The 15,673-nt window shown below is 37.5% G+C and overlaps 1 protein-coding gene and 1 long non-coding RNA gene across 8 annotated transcripts in view; one reads left to right on the forward strand and one right to left on the reverse strand.

Moving 5' to 3' along the window:
• The window catches only part of rxraa (retinoid X receptor, alpha a), a 131,949-nt gene that overhangs the window by 107,544 nt on the left and 8,732 nt on the right, over nucleotides 1–15,673 (forward strand). For 5 of the 7 annotated variants that reach the window (XM_043221653.1, XM_043221650.1, XM_043221654.1 and 2 more), the window contains 3 exons: nucleotides 5,795–5,945; nucleotides 6,726–6,905; nucleotides 9,485–9,669. In XM_043221653.1, coding sequence (XP_043077588.1) covers nucleotides 5,795–5,945; nucleotides 6,726–6,905; nucleotides 9,485–9,669 — 516 coding nt within the window. The remainder of the gene's footprint in view (nucleotides 1–5,794; nucleotides 5,946–6,725; nucleotides 6,906–9,484; nucleotides 9,670–15,673) is intronic. The other 2 variants (XM_043221655.1, XM_043221652.1) reach the window with 1 other exon arrangement.
• Nucleotides 6,918–11,776, reverse strand: LOC122326621. The gene is made up of 4 exons (XR_006247496.1): nucleotides 11,530–11,776; nucleotides 9,498–9,706; nucleotides 8,630–8,747; nucleotides 6,918–8,546 (listed from the first exon to the last, which is right to left on the reverse strand). It is a non-coding gene; the product is annotated as an uncharacterized LOC122326621 (long non-coding RNA).

A 15,673-nucleotide genomic window follows, 5' to 3' on the forward strand; every position in this document is an offset into this window, starting at 1 on the left:
AATAATTAACTTCAACAAAAAATTAAAATAAATTAAAACACAATTATTCATATTACAGTTGTTTAATGACAGCCATGCTGTTTTAATGGGCAAGATATATAAAGATTTATATATAAATACACAGTACACACATATTTTGTAAACAAAACAAACAAACAAACAAAAGCTTTTATTTTGGAATGCGATTAATCATGATTAATCATTTGAAAGCACTAGTAATTATTACTTTAACATAAGTACCATTTTACTTTGGTAAAATCACTGCATTTTATAGCTTTAAAGCCCTGATTTATACACACAAGGCAGATGTACTTAACATTTAAGTAGGCATCAGATGTTCAATATTTCTTTCATTTGAAGTTCACTCCACTCGGATGCACTCCGGTTCTTCTAGTTTTGAGAGGTGAGCATGTGTTAAAGGTTGCTGCTGCAGGATTTGGTTTACCCTTTGAAGTGTCCTTTGGAGGGAAGTCTGTTTTTTGGCTTGGTAAGATCAGCTAAGCCCCTCTAAGGTTCCAGATTTATGCTCTTATTCTTTTTGTGTGATGTGCATCGACTTTGCCTTGCCAGATCGCCACTCGTGTGTTTCGCATCGCATAAAATGTATCCGTTCGTGGGAGCATATATGACTCCTTAAGCACCGTTCAAGTCTGAATCCTGAAACCGAAAGCAGATTGATGTGATGAGAGTTTTGAACTGAGTCTAAAGCTGCAGACTGAACACGGTGTCCATAGGGATGAAACTTGAGCTTTGCACTAGGAAAGAAATGACAAAACATTCTGCTGAACCATGCTGGATTATTACATTGTTGGATGAAAGTGTATGAAAAATAAAAGGCCATTGACACGTTATTCTTGCATACTTTTATGCTTTTATGCATTAGACAGATGTTTTAGATTATGAACTGACTGTCGCGCACAGCAAGTGTCAAGTTAAATCAATTTTAAATACCTGCATTCCATTTTGTTACTTAAATGTAAGAACATCTTGCATGAACACCCCTGAGCTTATATCATTGTGATTGACAGATTACTTGACTGTTAAAATAGAGACAAAATTCGTGACAGCACAGCTCCTTTCTGTCTCTAGCTTATGCTTGACAACCAAGTGTCAACATCTGAAGTGTACTTGCACAAAGGCTGGATGGATACACAGTCTTGTTGAGATAAGTCAACTGGTATCTGATGCTTAGATCTGCCATGACTTCCTTTTGTTAGAGAGTTTTTAAGGTCAAGGCTGCTGTTCTTTCTCCTGAGTCAACACTCTCTGACCCTGTTATGCGTTTCACCAAAGATATACAGATCTAGAGGTGCTAACAACTTTTCTCTCTCTTCTCCTCAGCAGCTTTGGTACATATGAGGGGAAAAAACCATGACACACACACCTGTAAAAAAAACACAAAAAAAAATTCACTAGAATAAATATTTACTAACACTAATATTACTCCAAACCTATATGACCTACTTTATAATTTTTTTTATCTAATTGACAAATCAGACTCATTCCGTTATATTTTATTTGTATTTTATTTCTATTATTATTATTATTATTATTATTATTATTATTATTATTATTAAGTTAAAAACACTGACTCAATGATTAACAAGTGATTAATAGCATTTTTTGAGAATGATTTGATCTAATTCTTAAATCTGACTTTTTCTTATTTTATTTATTTTTATTTTAGTTATTCTAATTTTAATTAATATTTTTGCCCAGTGTCTTAATCAAGGTTTGTTAGTTTTTCAAGAATATTTTTTAAGAGCATCATTTTATATTTGATTTTTTTCAGAATTATATGTTTTTGATTTATTTAATTCAACTTGACTCTGGTTAACAGCAAATTATAAGAGGCTATTATAAGTGATTTGGACATCCAAGATTTGAAATATAGAATATAGAAGTCATCTGAACCTGTGTCCTTTGAACATATGCTCCTTTTGTGCCCCCTAGGTTAAAACAACAGGTTTGGAATGACATGAGAGTAAATAATCACATTGTTTTAAGTTTTTAACTGTCTTTTTAAGTATTCATTCAAACTCAAAATCCAATTATAAAGCAGGCCTGTAGAATGACCTCTTGACCCCTATCAACAGTCACTTCTATGTGTGTGTGTGTGTGTGTGTGTCTTTGTGCATGTTGTGTCTTAACTTTTGGGATGCCCCCTCCTCTCCGTACAGCTTAAGTGTCACAGCACGGCTGGCTGATCATGCTGTTCTTACTCAGGGCACTTGTCTGACACCCTACCCCTCAAAGAAGAGTGTGTGATCATGTATGGGAGGGAGGATTATTCTATTTACAGTCACAGAACTGAGACCCTTTAATCCTTCTGTAGCACACACACATATACCCCTACACACAAATACAGCATTGAGAGGGAATTTAGGCAGATTGAGTTGCATGTTGAAAATAGCCATAGTATGATTAGACTCCTCTGATAGTGCAGCTCTTATAGACAAACTACAGAGGTCCAGCAAAATAGAAAAACAAAGGTATGAAGAGACGGACTCATTTTAATAACTGCTTTTGCATGCAAAACTAACACGGCGTGTGCATGACTCAAGTGTGAGGAAAAACGACAGATGAATTCATGCAGTTTTTGCATGCATTATTTTAACTTAAACCTGCATCTAATTGACAAGCTGCAGTTCATTGTCGTAGTCATTATATTCAGCACTTTTCGCACACGATCTTGGTTTCTATGCAAAACTGTAAATGCTAATCTATATTTATACACTCCCATTAACATTTATGGATTTGGCAGACACTTTTATAAAGCGACTAGCATTGCATCGAGGGTGCCCATTGTATCAGTTGATACACTCCTTTAGAATCAGTTCCACACTCTACTCTTTTATTTTATTTCATTTATTTTCATTTCATTTAATGATTTTTTTTTATTTTATATTATGCATTTTATCATTTTGATTATTTTAAGTGACATTTGGATAGTGTTATTGTATAATCTGAGTGAAGTATACTAGATTGCAATAGTCTGCTATTTAATTCACAACCTAAAAAAAAAAAAAAAAAAAAGAAGAATCGCGCCATGCACACTTATCTGATTTGCATAATTCCTTTAGTGAATCCGGCCCTTAATGCAGACAGCGAGTGCAAATAAATGGCTCCATCAGCGGGCTCAATTCATTCGTAGTGAATTCTCCCCGTGAGTATTTGTATGTGCGTAACACGAGCGTGTTTAAGGTTTCTCATCGGAGACACGCAGACAGAAATTCAGAACGAAAGGCATTTTACTTCTAGTAAACTGACAACCTCAGAAAAAAGTACGGCATGTGTAATTTACTGCCCCCCATCCTTTCTCTTTGCTCGCTCATCATTAACACCTCTCTCCATCAGAACGGGCCGCACTGTTACGGCCCCTGCAGCCTTGACTGCCTTCAGCGTTTTTCAAGGACAATGACCCTTTCTGACACATAAATCAAGCAAGTGGAAGTACGGGGGCTTTTGTCCGCAGCGTTTTGCTTGTTAGTTTTTTGACGGATGGAATTAATCAGACTGAATGAAAGAGGAGCGGTTTTCAGAAGTGTTAATCATGTTCTTGACAAAGAAGCTTTGAGTGTTTTTGTTTGTTTGGGTTGTCGTTTCTAAGCAGTTGATCTGTTTATTTCAGCATTGAGTCTCTGTATTCGGGGCATGTTGTGGTCATCAGTGTAATGACATGGGTCGTGTCATTACTCTGTGTGTCCATGCGTGAGTTTAAGGGGTGTGTGCAGGCACGTGTGAACAAATGCACATGCACCAGATGATGCAATCATGTACGTGGATAAGGGTGGTTAACTACGTTAAGTCTTTCCACATGTGATTTGGTTTTTGAAATCTGGACACTTCTAAGCACTTTTTAGTACTCAAACAGACGTAGAGGTACTACGGTAGTTATCATATCAAAATTTAATCTATAAATATAATCTACCGTAGTACCTTGCGTCATCAACAAAAGACAAAATAACTGGGTTACCAACTAATGTTGGTAAAAGTCGCATCTATTTTCAGTCATCAGTGGGAGCTAATTATGTGAAAAGGACATTGCACACATAGTTAATATCAAAGGAAGATTCAGTGATATACTGTGAATGTCAAACGTCCATTATGCTTTAAGCCTGTTTTTATATTATTCCATGGCTTTTTGGAATGCTTTATTCTGATTGGTCAGTTGCAATCACCCTGTCAGCCGACTGAATGTACATTATCCCTTACTTATTAAATAGTTACTTTAGTTATCTTAAGTACAACTTTTAGGGCACTTTTGAAGAAATTTTTTTTAGAATTTTTAACAGTCTGTTTATTATAAATAGCTTGTTTACAGTTTTTTTTGTAATCTGAATCTGGAACCTTGCCAACTTTTTATTTTGTGCAAATGTTTTCTTTTTAACGTAGCTTTGAATATACTGTTTAATCTTAAATCCAGTCAATTAATAAAAAATCATAACCTACACAAACGTTAAATCACAAACTATTTCTATATTCTGCATGTGTGTATGTGCGTGTGTGTATATGCGTGTGTGTGCGCTAAAATTATGCTTTTTTTTAACACAAACTATGACTACCCCTCGTAGAATTTGTATTTTGTAGTGGGGCAACAGTGGTCTGTCTGTGTTCAGTGTCCTCTGGCTACATGGCACTCCACAGAAGTCTAGCAAGTCTGCATGTCTCTTGCACTCACGTCAACACACCCGTGGTGTGAAGTGGGAAGTGACGATGCTCCTTTTGGTCTAAATTGGGTCTTTATCAGGCCACTCTCGCTAGTTTGACTGCTAACTGTGTTCTGGCTAAAGCATGAGAACAAGATTTGGGAGGCTCTCACATGAGTGTTTCTATCTCGTGGCCAAGAGCGCACACAGTCCCAAGGCCTTTACCAAGTCTGTGTCATTCTTTTAAAAGCCTTCCAACAAATCTGTCTTTGATTAAAAACATCTACTATAACATAAATAAAAGACAAAAAAAGTCAAATGCATGCAAACATCACTGTTACCAATGCAGAGTGTCTTCGCTTCTTATCACAATACTTTTCCCTCCCCAAAGACAAGATAGCATTTTTTTAGTACAGCCTGTTAGACCCTTAGGCACAGTGTCAACCCATCAGTACCTTTCATTTACACAAAACCCTTGTTTTGCTGATAAAATTAAAGTGTGTAATTGAATGTGAACACGTGTTGAGAGAAATGAACAGAATGCGCCTGTTATTATGATTGCTTCTTGCAAAATTGTTGCATCATCACCTTGGAATGGCAGAATGAAATGTTCACAAACAGTGGCTCACACTGATTGATAAACATTTGTGAAGAATTTAGGATTTTTAACCGTCGTTTTCATTGAAATGTAACTTTTTATGTGCTTCTCTTTTAAAATACACATGTGAGAGCGAAAGAATGTCTGGACGAGGGTAGCCAGACACGTTTTAGCTTGGAGAGGAAGAGAGAAACAGAACCACGTCTTTATTCCACTGTCCCACTAAATATTTTATTGCTGCCATTCTAGCATAGAACATGTGCACTGCTGGTGCTGGATATGAAAAAATTAGGCTAGGGACACACTCAGCATCCATTTCTTGTACTTACGTTCAGAGGAAGTAGGAGAGGGAACGTAATCAGATGAGAGAAACCTCAGTCTTGCGGCACAAAATCAATCTGATATCTCAAAGCTGGCCCCGTACTGAAGAAATGGACAGAAAAGTCATGGCCTTCTGAAATTCAGGCTTTCTTTCAACCAGGTCCTTAGAGCTGATATGTTGGCATGTGTCTAAATGATGTGTTGTTTGTTTGCTTATGTTTTGCAGCTGAATTCGCCCATGAACTCTGTTAGCAGCTCAGAAGATATCAAGCCGCCCCTAGGCCTCAACGGTGTGATGAAGGTGCCAGCCCAGCCCTCGGTTACCCCCCTTTCCCTCACCAAACACATCTGTGCCATCTGCGGTGACCGCTCCTCAGGTACCGAAACACACTGTACATGTAAACAACATGCTCAAGGCTGGATGGGGTGGAAAAAGACTGCTTAAAAACAGCTGGATTCTTTGGACAATCTAGCCCAGTCAAGATGGTCTTTTAGAGTGATATTGAGCACTACTCAGCTGGTCGCCCAGCTAATCAAGCCTAATAAGACTAGAAGACCAGCTTAAACTGGCTAAGACCTGCTTGAGTTGGTTTATATGTGCAAACAGATGTTTCAGTGGCTGGCTGGAATGGAAAAACTACTAGTCTACACTGGTTTTCTGGTTTGATCTTTTAGCCTGGTTGGTCAACTAAACAAGATAAATCAGCCTGGCAAACCATATTATTATTACCATATACCAGCTTGCAGGTCTGGCTTAGGCTAGTGTATGCATGCAAACAAAGAATCCAGCCCCAAATGCAAACTGTGGATCAAATGTTGCAATTCAGGGCTGTCTGGAAGATGGTTTTCTGATCTAAGTTGGTTTTCTATCCCATTTAAGATCCTCTTTTGGTTGGTGTTACAAGGATTTTGGGAACTTTATAACTGTTTTTATCAGTTCAATATTTTGTAAGTAGCACAGAGACAGTATTTACACTGTTTACACTACAACAAAGGTACTTGGAATATTAAAGTGAGGCAGACTGCGGTATTTTAACACACTCCAGCTGAAAGGTTGTAGGTTCAAATCCCACAATCCCTGATCCATGAATTATTTCCGTTGTAGACCTGAACATAACTCTCTAGGCTTCTTTCTGTGTTTGCATTTTTTTCAACAGGTAAACACTATGGTGTGTACAGCTGCGAGGGGTGCAAGGGTTTCTTCAAAAGGACTGTGCGTAAGGACCTGACTTACACTTGTCGAGACAACAAGGACTGTATTATCGACAAACGCCAGCGCAACCGCTGCCAGTACTGCCGCTATCAGAAGTGTTTGGCCATGGGCATGAAGAGAGAAGGTACAGCACATGAAGTAGTGGATAGAAGAGTTAGCTTTTTTCTTCTGAAATTTTATAGCACTGTTCACTCCACCAGCTCTCATTAAAATAAATCACTTCCAATGCTATGTAAACACACCTTTAGTATCCATTTGTATTAGCCGAAGTACTTAAGGACTTGGTTGAAGGAGTCCATCTTTCTTTGCACTGACTGACCTGAGCTTTCCATTGTGAGGAGAGATGGGGGTTTTTTTGTACTCACTGTTAGACACAATCTTACCTTTGTGTGACTCTGGAAGAAACATTCGTGTAGCTTCAATCAGCCATTAAATAGACAGACTGCAAGTCGGCGCTTAATTAGCACTCGCTAGATGTTCAGTCTGCCGATCAGCTCACTATGAGACAAAGGTCAACGAGTTTATTTTGCACATGTTGAGCAACAACTGCACCTTAAGATTCCAGGTAGTGTATTTGTAAGAAACAGAAAATGGTTCGTTGATACGAGTTTTTTTTCCTCGGATAGGCTTTTTGTTACTAAATATAGAAGACCGTATTTTTTTTCCCAAATCATCACTTGAGGCAAAGAGAGATGAAAGAGAGGAAGAGGTAAGGGGTGGGTTGTCACACTGAAGAAAATGGGGCATTAGCACTTTTTACACACTTGTCTCCAAGAAAAGGATACGTGAAAGTGCTTAAGCATGCTAATAGAAGATTTTAGCACACAGCTGGTGGAATATTGATCTGAGAGACTTTTTTGCCCCTGAGTCAGAGAGAATAATTTCGTATTTATGAGATATCAGAATTTTTCAATGTTGTTTTTACAATCATTTTGTCTGTAGGGACTTGTTTTCTGTTTCAAAGATTATACAGATGAACTTTTATATCATCGCATGCCTGTTATAGCCCATATAGATGTTTACATGCATTATTGTTGCTAACGTGTGTTTTTTGGGGGGGGTTCTAAAACCACTAAACCGCATTCACATTCAGGGAAACATACAGATCAAATATTAACTATTTCAGTATTAATATCAGAAATATCTAATTATTTGTTCTGAGATAAACGACAAGGGCAAAACATTGTACAATAATGTACAATAATTCTATAAATAATAATTATAATGATTTGTTTCAAATTGCCTGTCGTGTTTATAGCTTTTTAAATGTATTTTCCATCACTTTTCTTTATATATGTATAAACTCATGTTCAGTTTTAAAATCTTTTCGTATGTAATACAGTTCATTCATGATACGGCTCCAAAACTTAAGCATTCAAACAAGTTTTAAAAACTCAGGTCAGTGTCTTTGCAAGCAGTCAGACGAGTTTGGCTTCATAAATTATTTATTATGGCTATAGATCGCAAAGCCAAGATCCAGTCCCTTGCCCAGATCTCTAGCTCTTGTTTCATGTGAGAGAGTAAATCCTTCTCCTGTTGTTGAAGAGAGAGAAATGTGATCATACATACATGACGTTTCGCTCTCACACCCACTGTCTATGACCTTAAAGCAACCTTTCGTCTCCCTTATTTATATCATCACGGCTTGCTTCATAGATATGATCATTTGCTTGCGTTCGCCTGTTTCTGTATCCCATAAGCTCGCGCTGTACCCCGAGGCACAGGAGAGCTGGGCCACGCTCGTCCCAAAAAGAGCTGAGCGAATCTGCAGAAAAACAGGATTAAATGAATTTATGCTCTCCTTCTCTCCAGGGGAAATAAAGCTAACGTGATTTCAGCCCCTCTCACCTCTCTCTGACTCCTGGAGAAGTATTTTACCCTTGGGCTGACCTCCAGACAGCACTTTCCATAAAGCAGAATCCCCCCACCGTTTCGGAACCCCTCCACCACCGCGATGCCTGATTCGCTGTTGAAGAAAATAGTTGAAGGGTTAGGGAAAAAGAGAACATTTAGTGTTTGTGTGTTTGAATGTGCTGCGAATAGGGACTGGGTTTGGAGTCTTTTGGATGAACTGTGCTCGGCACAGTAACCACAGGGACTTGGATTGCGGTTAATAAAGCTCTGGCCACAGTCAGACTGAGTGACTGTTCAACACTAACCACTTCCTGTTTCTCTGAGCTGATCAAATGTCTGATCTGTTAAGGCCTGTTGGAGGAAGTCGCAGAGACAAGAAACACGTTACAAAACATATCGTTCTGTCCTGTAACCAAGTCGTAAATAAAACCATTACCAGTAATTGGTGGTAGAAGTATGCTTAAAGGGATAGTTCACCCAAAAATGAAAATTCTGTCATTGATTACTAACCCTCAAGACCTCAGTACCTATTCCTTTAATACAAGTCAGTATTGTGTCGATGATATTAATAATTCAATACTTCAGTAAAATAATATATAAGCCAACAGTTTATTTTTCCATAATATTCTGCATTCTCTAATATAGTTATAAAAAAGGGTTTTTATACGTTAATATTTTGCTTTTATAAAATAAATTATATTTGCTGGAGGATAATCATATGTTAGAGTCTATTTTATTTTTGGGGACAATGAGTGTAAAAACCTGCGGTTTCATTCGTTGGCATCAGCTAAGTTTCAGTGCTTATGTGTGTTGACTTCTTGATTGACCAACTGTAGTGACCGTGACTAGTATTATTACATACAGCCGTCCAGGAGGAGCGCCAGCGAGCCAAGGACCGCAACGAGAATGAGGTGGAGTCGACCAGCAGTGTGAACGAAGACATGCCTGTGGAGAAGATCCTGGAGGCGGAGCTTGCTGTGGAGCCCAAGACGGAGACTTACATTGAGACCAATGTACCGATGCCCTCGAATTCAGTAAGTGACATCTCTTCCTCTTTGGGATCTGAAAAGACTGGGAAACCAATCTCTGGTTAACTGTACAAGCCAAAAGAAACCCTGTGTACTTAAACAGACCCTTGAGATACAATGAAGAACCTGTTTTGTGTGTTGAAACTTCAGAGTAGTGGTTGCTTCTTGCTGCTTATGCAAGAAACTCTTTCTGTCCCCAGATAGTTCTTTTTCTCTTTTGTTTGTCAGTAAAGAGTAGCAAAACATTTAATAATCAAACAATCAAAAAGAGAAGGATACGTAGAACATTGGATGCTGCATTTCTATGTTAATCTGCAGGGTCAGATTCAGTGTGGGCCGAGTTACAAAAACAATGTGAGACATTCAAGAACCCCCAGAGCTAAGATGTCTTCAGCCATATGCTGTGGTGCCCTGCTTGATGGCACTTCTGTCACTACTTGTTTTGGTGTAATGTAAGTGATTTAGCTTGTTGATGGCCGTGTTTGGACGTACACGATGTCATACTACACATCTCCCAGGAAAGATACATCTCTCAGGAAAAATCTCAGTTTTCTCAGATTACTGCATTGTTTAAAAAAAAAGAAAAGAAAAGATGACTCATTCATCTAGCAGTTCTGCTAATTTCCTTTGTTCTATTGCTGTTCTATATCTGTCAGCCCCCTTTTGAATTCATTAATAAAAGAGTATTTTCGCTTATTAGCTTTACATTTGAATTCTCATATTCTCTCTTTCTTATATGTTCAGGCCACTGTTCTGAAATGTATAGGTAGGTCTGGAAAGGATTGGAAAGAGTAGAATTGAATTGCGTGTTCTGCAATTTTGAAGAAAATTGTGTCTCAAATCAGAGGCTCCATTGAAAACAGAATGCATCATAGCAACACCTCCTTCAAATGCAGCCTTGAAACGTGTCCTTCATTTCCCTGGCCATGAAGGGTACTGCAGATGGATCCTTCGCAACCCAGACTAAGATTCACTGCATGCTAGTGTGTGTGTGTGTGTGTGTGTGTATAGTTGTTTTTTTTTGTGAAAGAGAGAGAGAATACTGTTACACTTTTAAAAATAAGTATTGGTTTTCAACATGGAATATCTATGTTACAAAAACAAATACTTTTGTTTAATGTTGTTTAAATGTTCATTGTGTAGATTTTTATTATGCACAAAAATAAACCAATTAGAACTCTGTTTCGTTTTATTAGACTGTTAAATGTAACTTTAAAAAAGTCCATCTTTCATGTCAGAGGGATGCTCCTATCACCACTTGGGAGTTTTTTGTATTCTTAAATTCTATTAGATACACCAGACTTTTTATAGAGTTATGATTACAAACTTCTCATTGCACTCATCTTGTGTTATTCAGAAATATGAATTTGAATGATAGCCTTATGTGTTTTGTTAAGCTGCTTGATATTGCAAAGCATGTTTTTTAACATACGTTTATATTACCATAATTATATATTACCAAAAATAGCTTCACCATTTACTGCACAGTTATTTTTCTAGTTATTTATCTACAGTGGCTAATAAATCAGAAGCCTCACTAGAAAATGCGGATGTCAATTATTGTTATTATGAATTCTTTTGAGGTGCAGTGATAATCTAATATTATGTCAGGCCAGTAACCATCACAGAGTCCAACTTATTACAGCTCAATACATTGGTGCATGTGCATATATTGTATATAATTCAAAATTCAACTGTTGAAATGTGTGCTAACCGCTAGGCTATGATTCCAAATTTAAGGCTCAGTGTGTCGGAGCACGTATGTCAACCACTAGGCTACGCATCCAACTTCTTAATCTGTTTTAATGGAGTTTTGGTTGCTTATTCCCTGAGAGAAGCAGAGCAAGATAAAGTTGTTGAATTTACCTGTGCGCGGTGAAGTCTCCCTCCCTCGTCTAGTCACCATGACAAATCAGCACCACTAAAGTGATCATTGGCTCCACTTTCCAGCATTGTTTGAATAATGAAATACTCTGACAGTCCCCGGGAGCTTTCAGCCTGCCGTCAGCCTCTGAGGAGAGTTTTCTCGTACAGGAAGAGTGGTAGAACAGGAGGAGGATAGAGAAGGAGAGAGAGAGAGTTTGGGCGGTTGAGTGCGTCTTTTGGGACTGCTCTGTACCGAAGCGAAAATGTTCTGGAAGCTGTTATGTGAGTAAATGGGGGTTATTTCGGGAAGATGAAGATGTGTGGGAACAGAGGACCGACGTTTGGGGAAAGGTAGCGAGACGAGGGAGAACATAAGGCCTGTCATGAGGGAGAAGCTGCCAGGATTTACATTAGAAAGCACTCAGTCTTTGATTCTCTATCTTGCTTGAGTTCGTCATGCTGTATCTCCAGCAGGGGGCTCGTTTTTTGTGAGAGTAGGGGCGAACCAAGGTTATTATTGTTTGTATTAATATGTTTAGCTTTGCGATCAAGGTAGATATTTTTTCCAATATTTTTTTTTTCCATTTCAGTTTTAGTTTTAGAAGCGTTTTTTATTTTATGGACACTTCGGTTTAGTTTTTGTTGTATAGTTTATATTCAAGTGAAATTTTAAGGAATCAGTTGTAAAAAAAAAACATTGATAGAGGTAATAAATAAAGATAAATAAATAAGATTTTTGAGAAAAATCACTTTTTATTAGTGCTATCAAACTATTGATTGTGATTTATTTAAATAGTTTTCGTTAATTTCTGTTTTATTTAGTCTGTTTTCTTTATTTTACTTCAGTTATGAAATCTTTTAAATTAATGCTAATTTTTATTTCATTTTATTTGACTTCTGTTTTATTATAACCCTGGGGTGAATTGTTTGACCCATGTGAGTTTTATTTATTATTTTAAATTCAGCAAGAAGGAACTAGATTGGCTTAAATTTGAGCCCGTCATGAAATATCATAAATATCACTTTTAAGTATCATTGGTTTTAACCTTCGCTGTATCGCTGTTACGTCTTAAACACAATTCTTTTTTAAAAAATGTCCGATACTGATAAACAGAAAAAACTTCATGTTAAAAAATATCATAAACGTCACCACGTTAAGTGTCATTAGTGTCATTGGCTGTAGCTCCCAGGCAGTCTTTGACGTTGTGCCTTAAACACAGCACAATTTAAACGTTACAATTTAACTCATCCTGCTGGCTGTAGATGATGGTTTAATACAGGATATTAAAGAAAATAATGATGCAGTCTGGAGTTGGACAGCAGGGAGACGTTTTACTGGAATGTGTTCCCTCTGTAGCTCTTTCTTGGCCGGCAGTCAGAGGTATCGTCCCCGGAGCTCCTCTTCTGTCTGTGCTCTTTTGGAAGCCACTGCCCCGTGTGTTAATTAATCAGAGGACCTCAGCCCGGGAGTGCAGCTCATGAATGGGCCGCCACCGCTGCTTAATGGTTGGGGTTTGGCCAAGCTGAATGAAGTGTGTTTATCTCATGGTGACCTAGAACAGGAGTTAAACAGGCGTTAGTAACATGCCTCCAGTTAGGCAGGGACGTTCCGCCTTTAAAGGAAGAGAATATGGTCCCGTCTGCTCATTTTTTTATTTTTTTTTTCATTTTACATATTTAGTTTAAATGACAATGAGTGCGTTCATATTCTGCTTAATAACCTGGCAACAAAGTCATGGGAAAAATGTTTTACTTTATTTCGATGGCACATTTTAAGACACTCTACTAACAGTAAGTAACTTTGCAACTACGTCTATTAGCACTAGCAGTCATTAGAGAATTAGTACACTTTAATACACTTTTGTCTGATCCACAACATACTATATACTGACTGTAAGTAACATACATGCAAGTATATGTGAGTTTATTCTACTAACCCTAAACCTACCCTGACAGTGAGTTAGTAGACATGTATTTCCAAATGAATGAGAATTAATTGACGTGTAGTTATAAATTAGCTTATAGTTATTAGAATGTCTAAAGTGGAAAATAAAATGCAACCTAATATTTATTAATATTAATTAATACAAATAAAAATTTGGCCAATAACCATTATGGTTGTTAATTTAAAAATAATTCAGGAAAATTTCACTTTTTGCATTTTTTTGGAGACTATATAGTTTTGTTATACATGTAAACACACTCATTGCTGCCATTTATGTACTACTTCTTTGTGTAGTTTTTTCGGACACACAGGAAGTGTTTCTGCGAAACACACACATATGTCCATGAGCTTGCGGGCCCGTCTCGCGCAGCTGTAAATCTAGACTGCTTTTTCCATCTCTGTTGTCACGCAACAATAATATAGTTTAAGCAGACGATGAAAAATTTAAATGTCTCTCATCTCTCCTCCTCAAGTGATAAAAATTTCATAGTGCGATATACAAGCGCGGCGTTTCTGCAAGAACCCGGGACCAGGATCCGCTGTGAATAATGCAGACCGAATGCTTTCCATTCAGCGGGAACAAAAACAGCCGTTGTTTTGTGATGGTCATGAAGAGAATGTTATCAAAGCGTCTCCTCGAATCTGAAAAAGTCGTCATCACCCGTGCCCCGGGGCTAGCGTTTACCCCGCTCCGCCGAATCTCACAAGCAAATCATATGGCTGGTTGTATTCACACTAAAGAAATCATTCATGGTGGTTTTTACCGCCTCTATAAACCACTTACATTTTGCTACTCGGATACACGTTAATCTAGATCAGGAATTTCCTACTTTGGATATGGATAAGATGGACTTATAACCATAAAAGGCATAAAAAAGCCATAAAATTACCATTATTGATGAGTTTATGTATTTACAAAACGGTTAGCTGAAATTTAGCTTTAAGTTAATTTTAATATTGTATTTTTAACAAGTTTTATTAATAAAGTTTGTAAAAGATCTAAAAATAATAGGCGGACCCCCCTGTTAACGACTTCAGTTACAGAAATGATTAAATTTATGTTTATTGTGCTGTATTTAGATATGTATATTTGTAGTCAGGTGTTTAGCAGCCTCAATTTTTGGGTGATTTTTGGTTGTTTTGTAGAAGAATCGAGGTCAGTGTAAACAGAGCCAGGATAGCTATTCATCATTCATGAGTATTACCGTGTTTAACGAGAACTCTGGGAGTTGTATTCTTTTGAGGAGCGTCAGAGTCTCTTCACCACTTCGCCTTCCTTTATATTGTTGCTTTGTGAATTAATAATCTGTTTGTTTATGTATTTGTTAAAGAACATGGCAGAAACGGTTGCACCGAGGAGGATCGTCTGCGTGTCCCCGATCAGCCACAGAAATATTAATAAGCTGCTTCTGTTTTCTGAGAGATGGCTTTGCGTCTGGCTAACAGTTTGCCGTCTCCAACTTCTGCCTTTGATCTGCTTCTGTTGTCAGTGCGAGTTTAACAGCCGCTTAAATACTGTAGAGTGGAAACATTCAACACTTTTCACAGGAATCTCCAGGGAGTTACCGTGTTCCGATGGAAAATCACGGAAGAGCCCACTGTTTATCTGTCGTCAGTCATTTGCCAAAGCGCAACAGTGAAGATGTTTCTCGCCTCTAATAATGGTCGTAAAGTGTTCTCACCAAGTATTCAGACACTTAAGTAAAACTTTGTCTGAATGACGGTGCATCACGTACACAATATGGAAACACGCATCTGCAAATCTAACGATTTTAATGCTTTTCGCAGAACTTTTTTCTGAAGGCATTTTTGTATTTGTCCAAGGTTAGTTTATTTCATTTTCTTTATTTTATTCAAAAATGTTACCAGCTTGTCAGTGGGGTAGTAGCCTTAAAGGACCAGTTTGTATATTAGCACATAATCGGGGTAGATTAAAAAGGTGCGTATAGAGTAGCAATATGTTCCCTAATGTTTTTATTTGACTTTTTTGTGTGGAAACTGTTCCACAAATGTAGTTTACACGGTGCTTTTAATCCATGATCATGATCCACACTCACATGAAATGCTCTTTTGTTTGCATTTTATTTTACATACACACTGCTGTCAAACAGTTAATCACATCCAAAGTAAAAGTTTTTATTTAAATACAAATATATTTATATATATATATATATATATATATATATATATATATATATA

The sequence above is a fragment of the Puntigrus tetrazona genome, chromosome 21 (genome assembly GCF_018831695.1).
Source record: "Puntigrus tetrazona isolate hp1 chromosome 21, ASM1883169v1, whole genome shotgun sequence".
NCBI classification, from domain to species: Eukaryota; Metazoa; Chordata; class Actinopteri; order Cypriniformes; family Cyprinidae; genus Puntigrus; species Puntigrus tetrazona.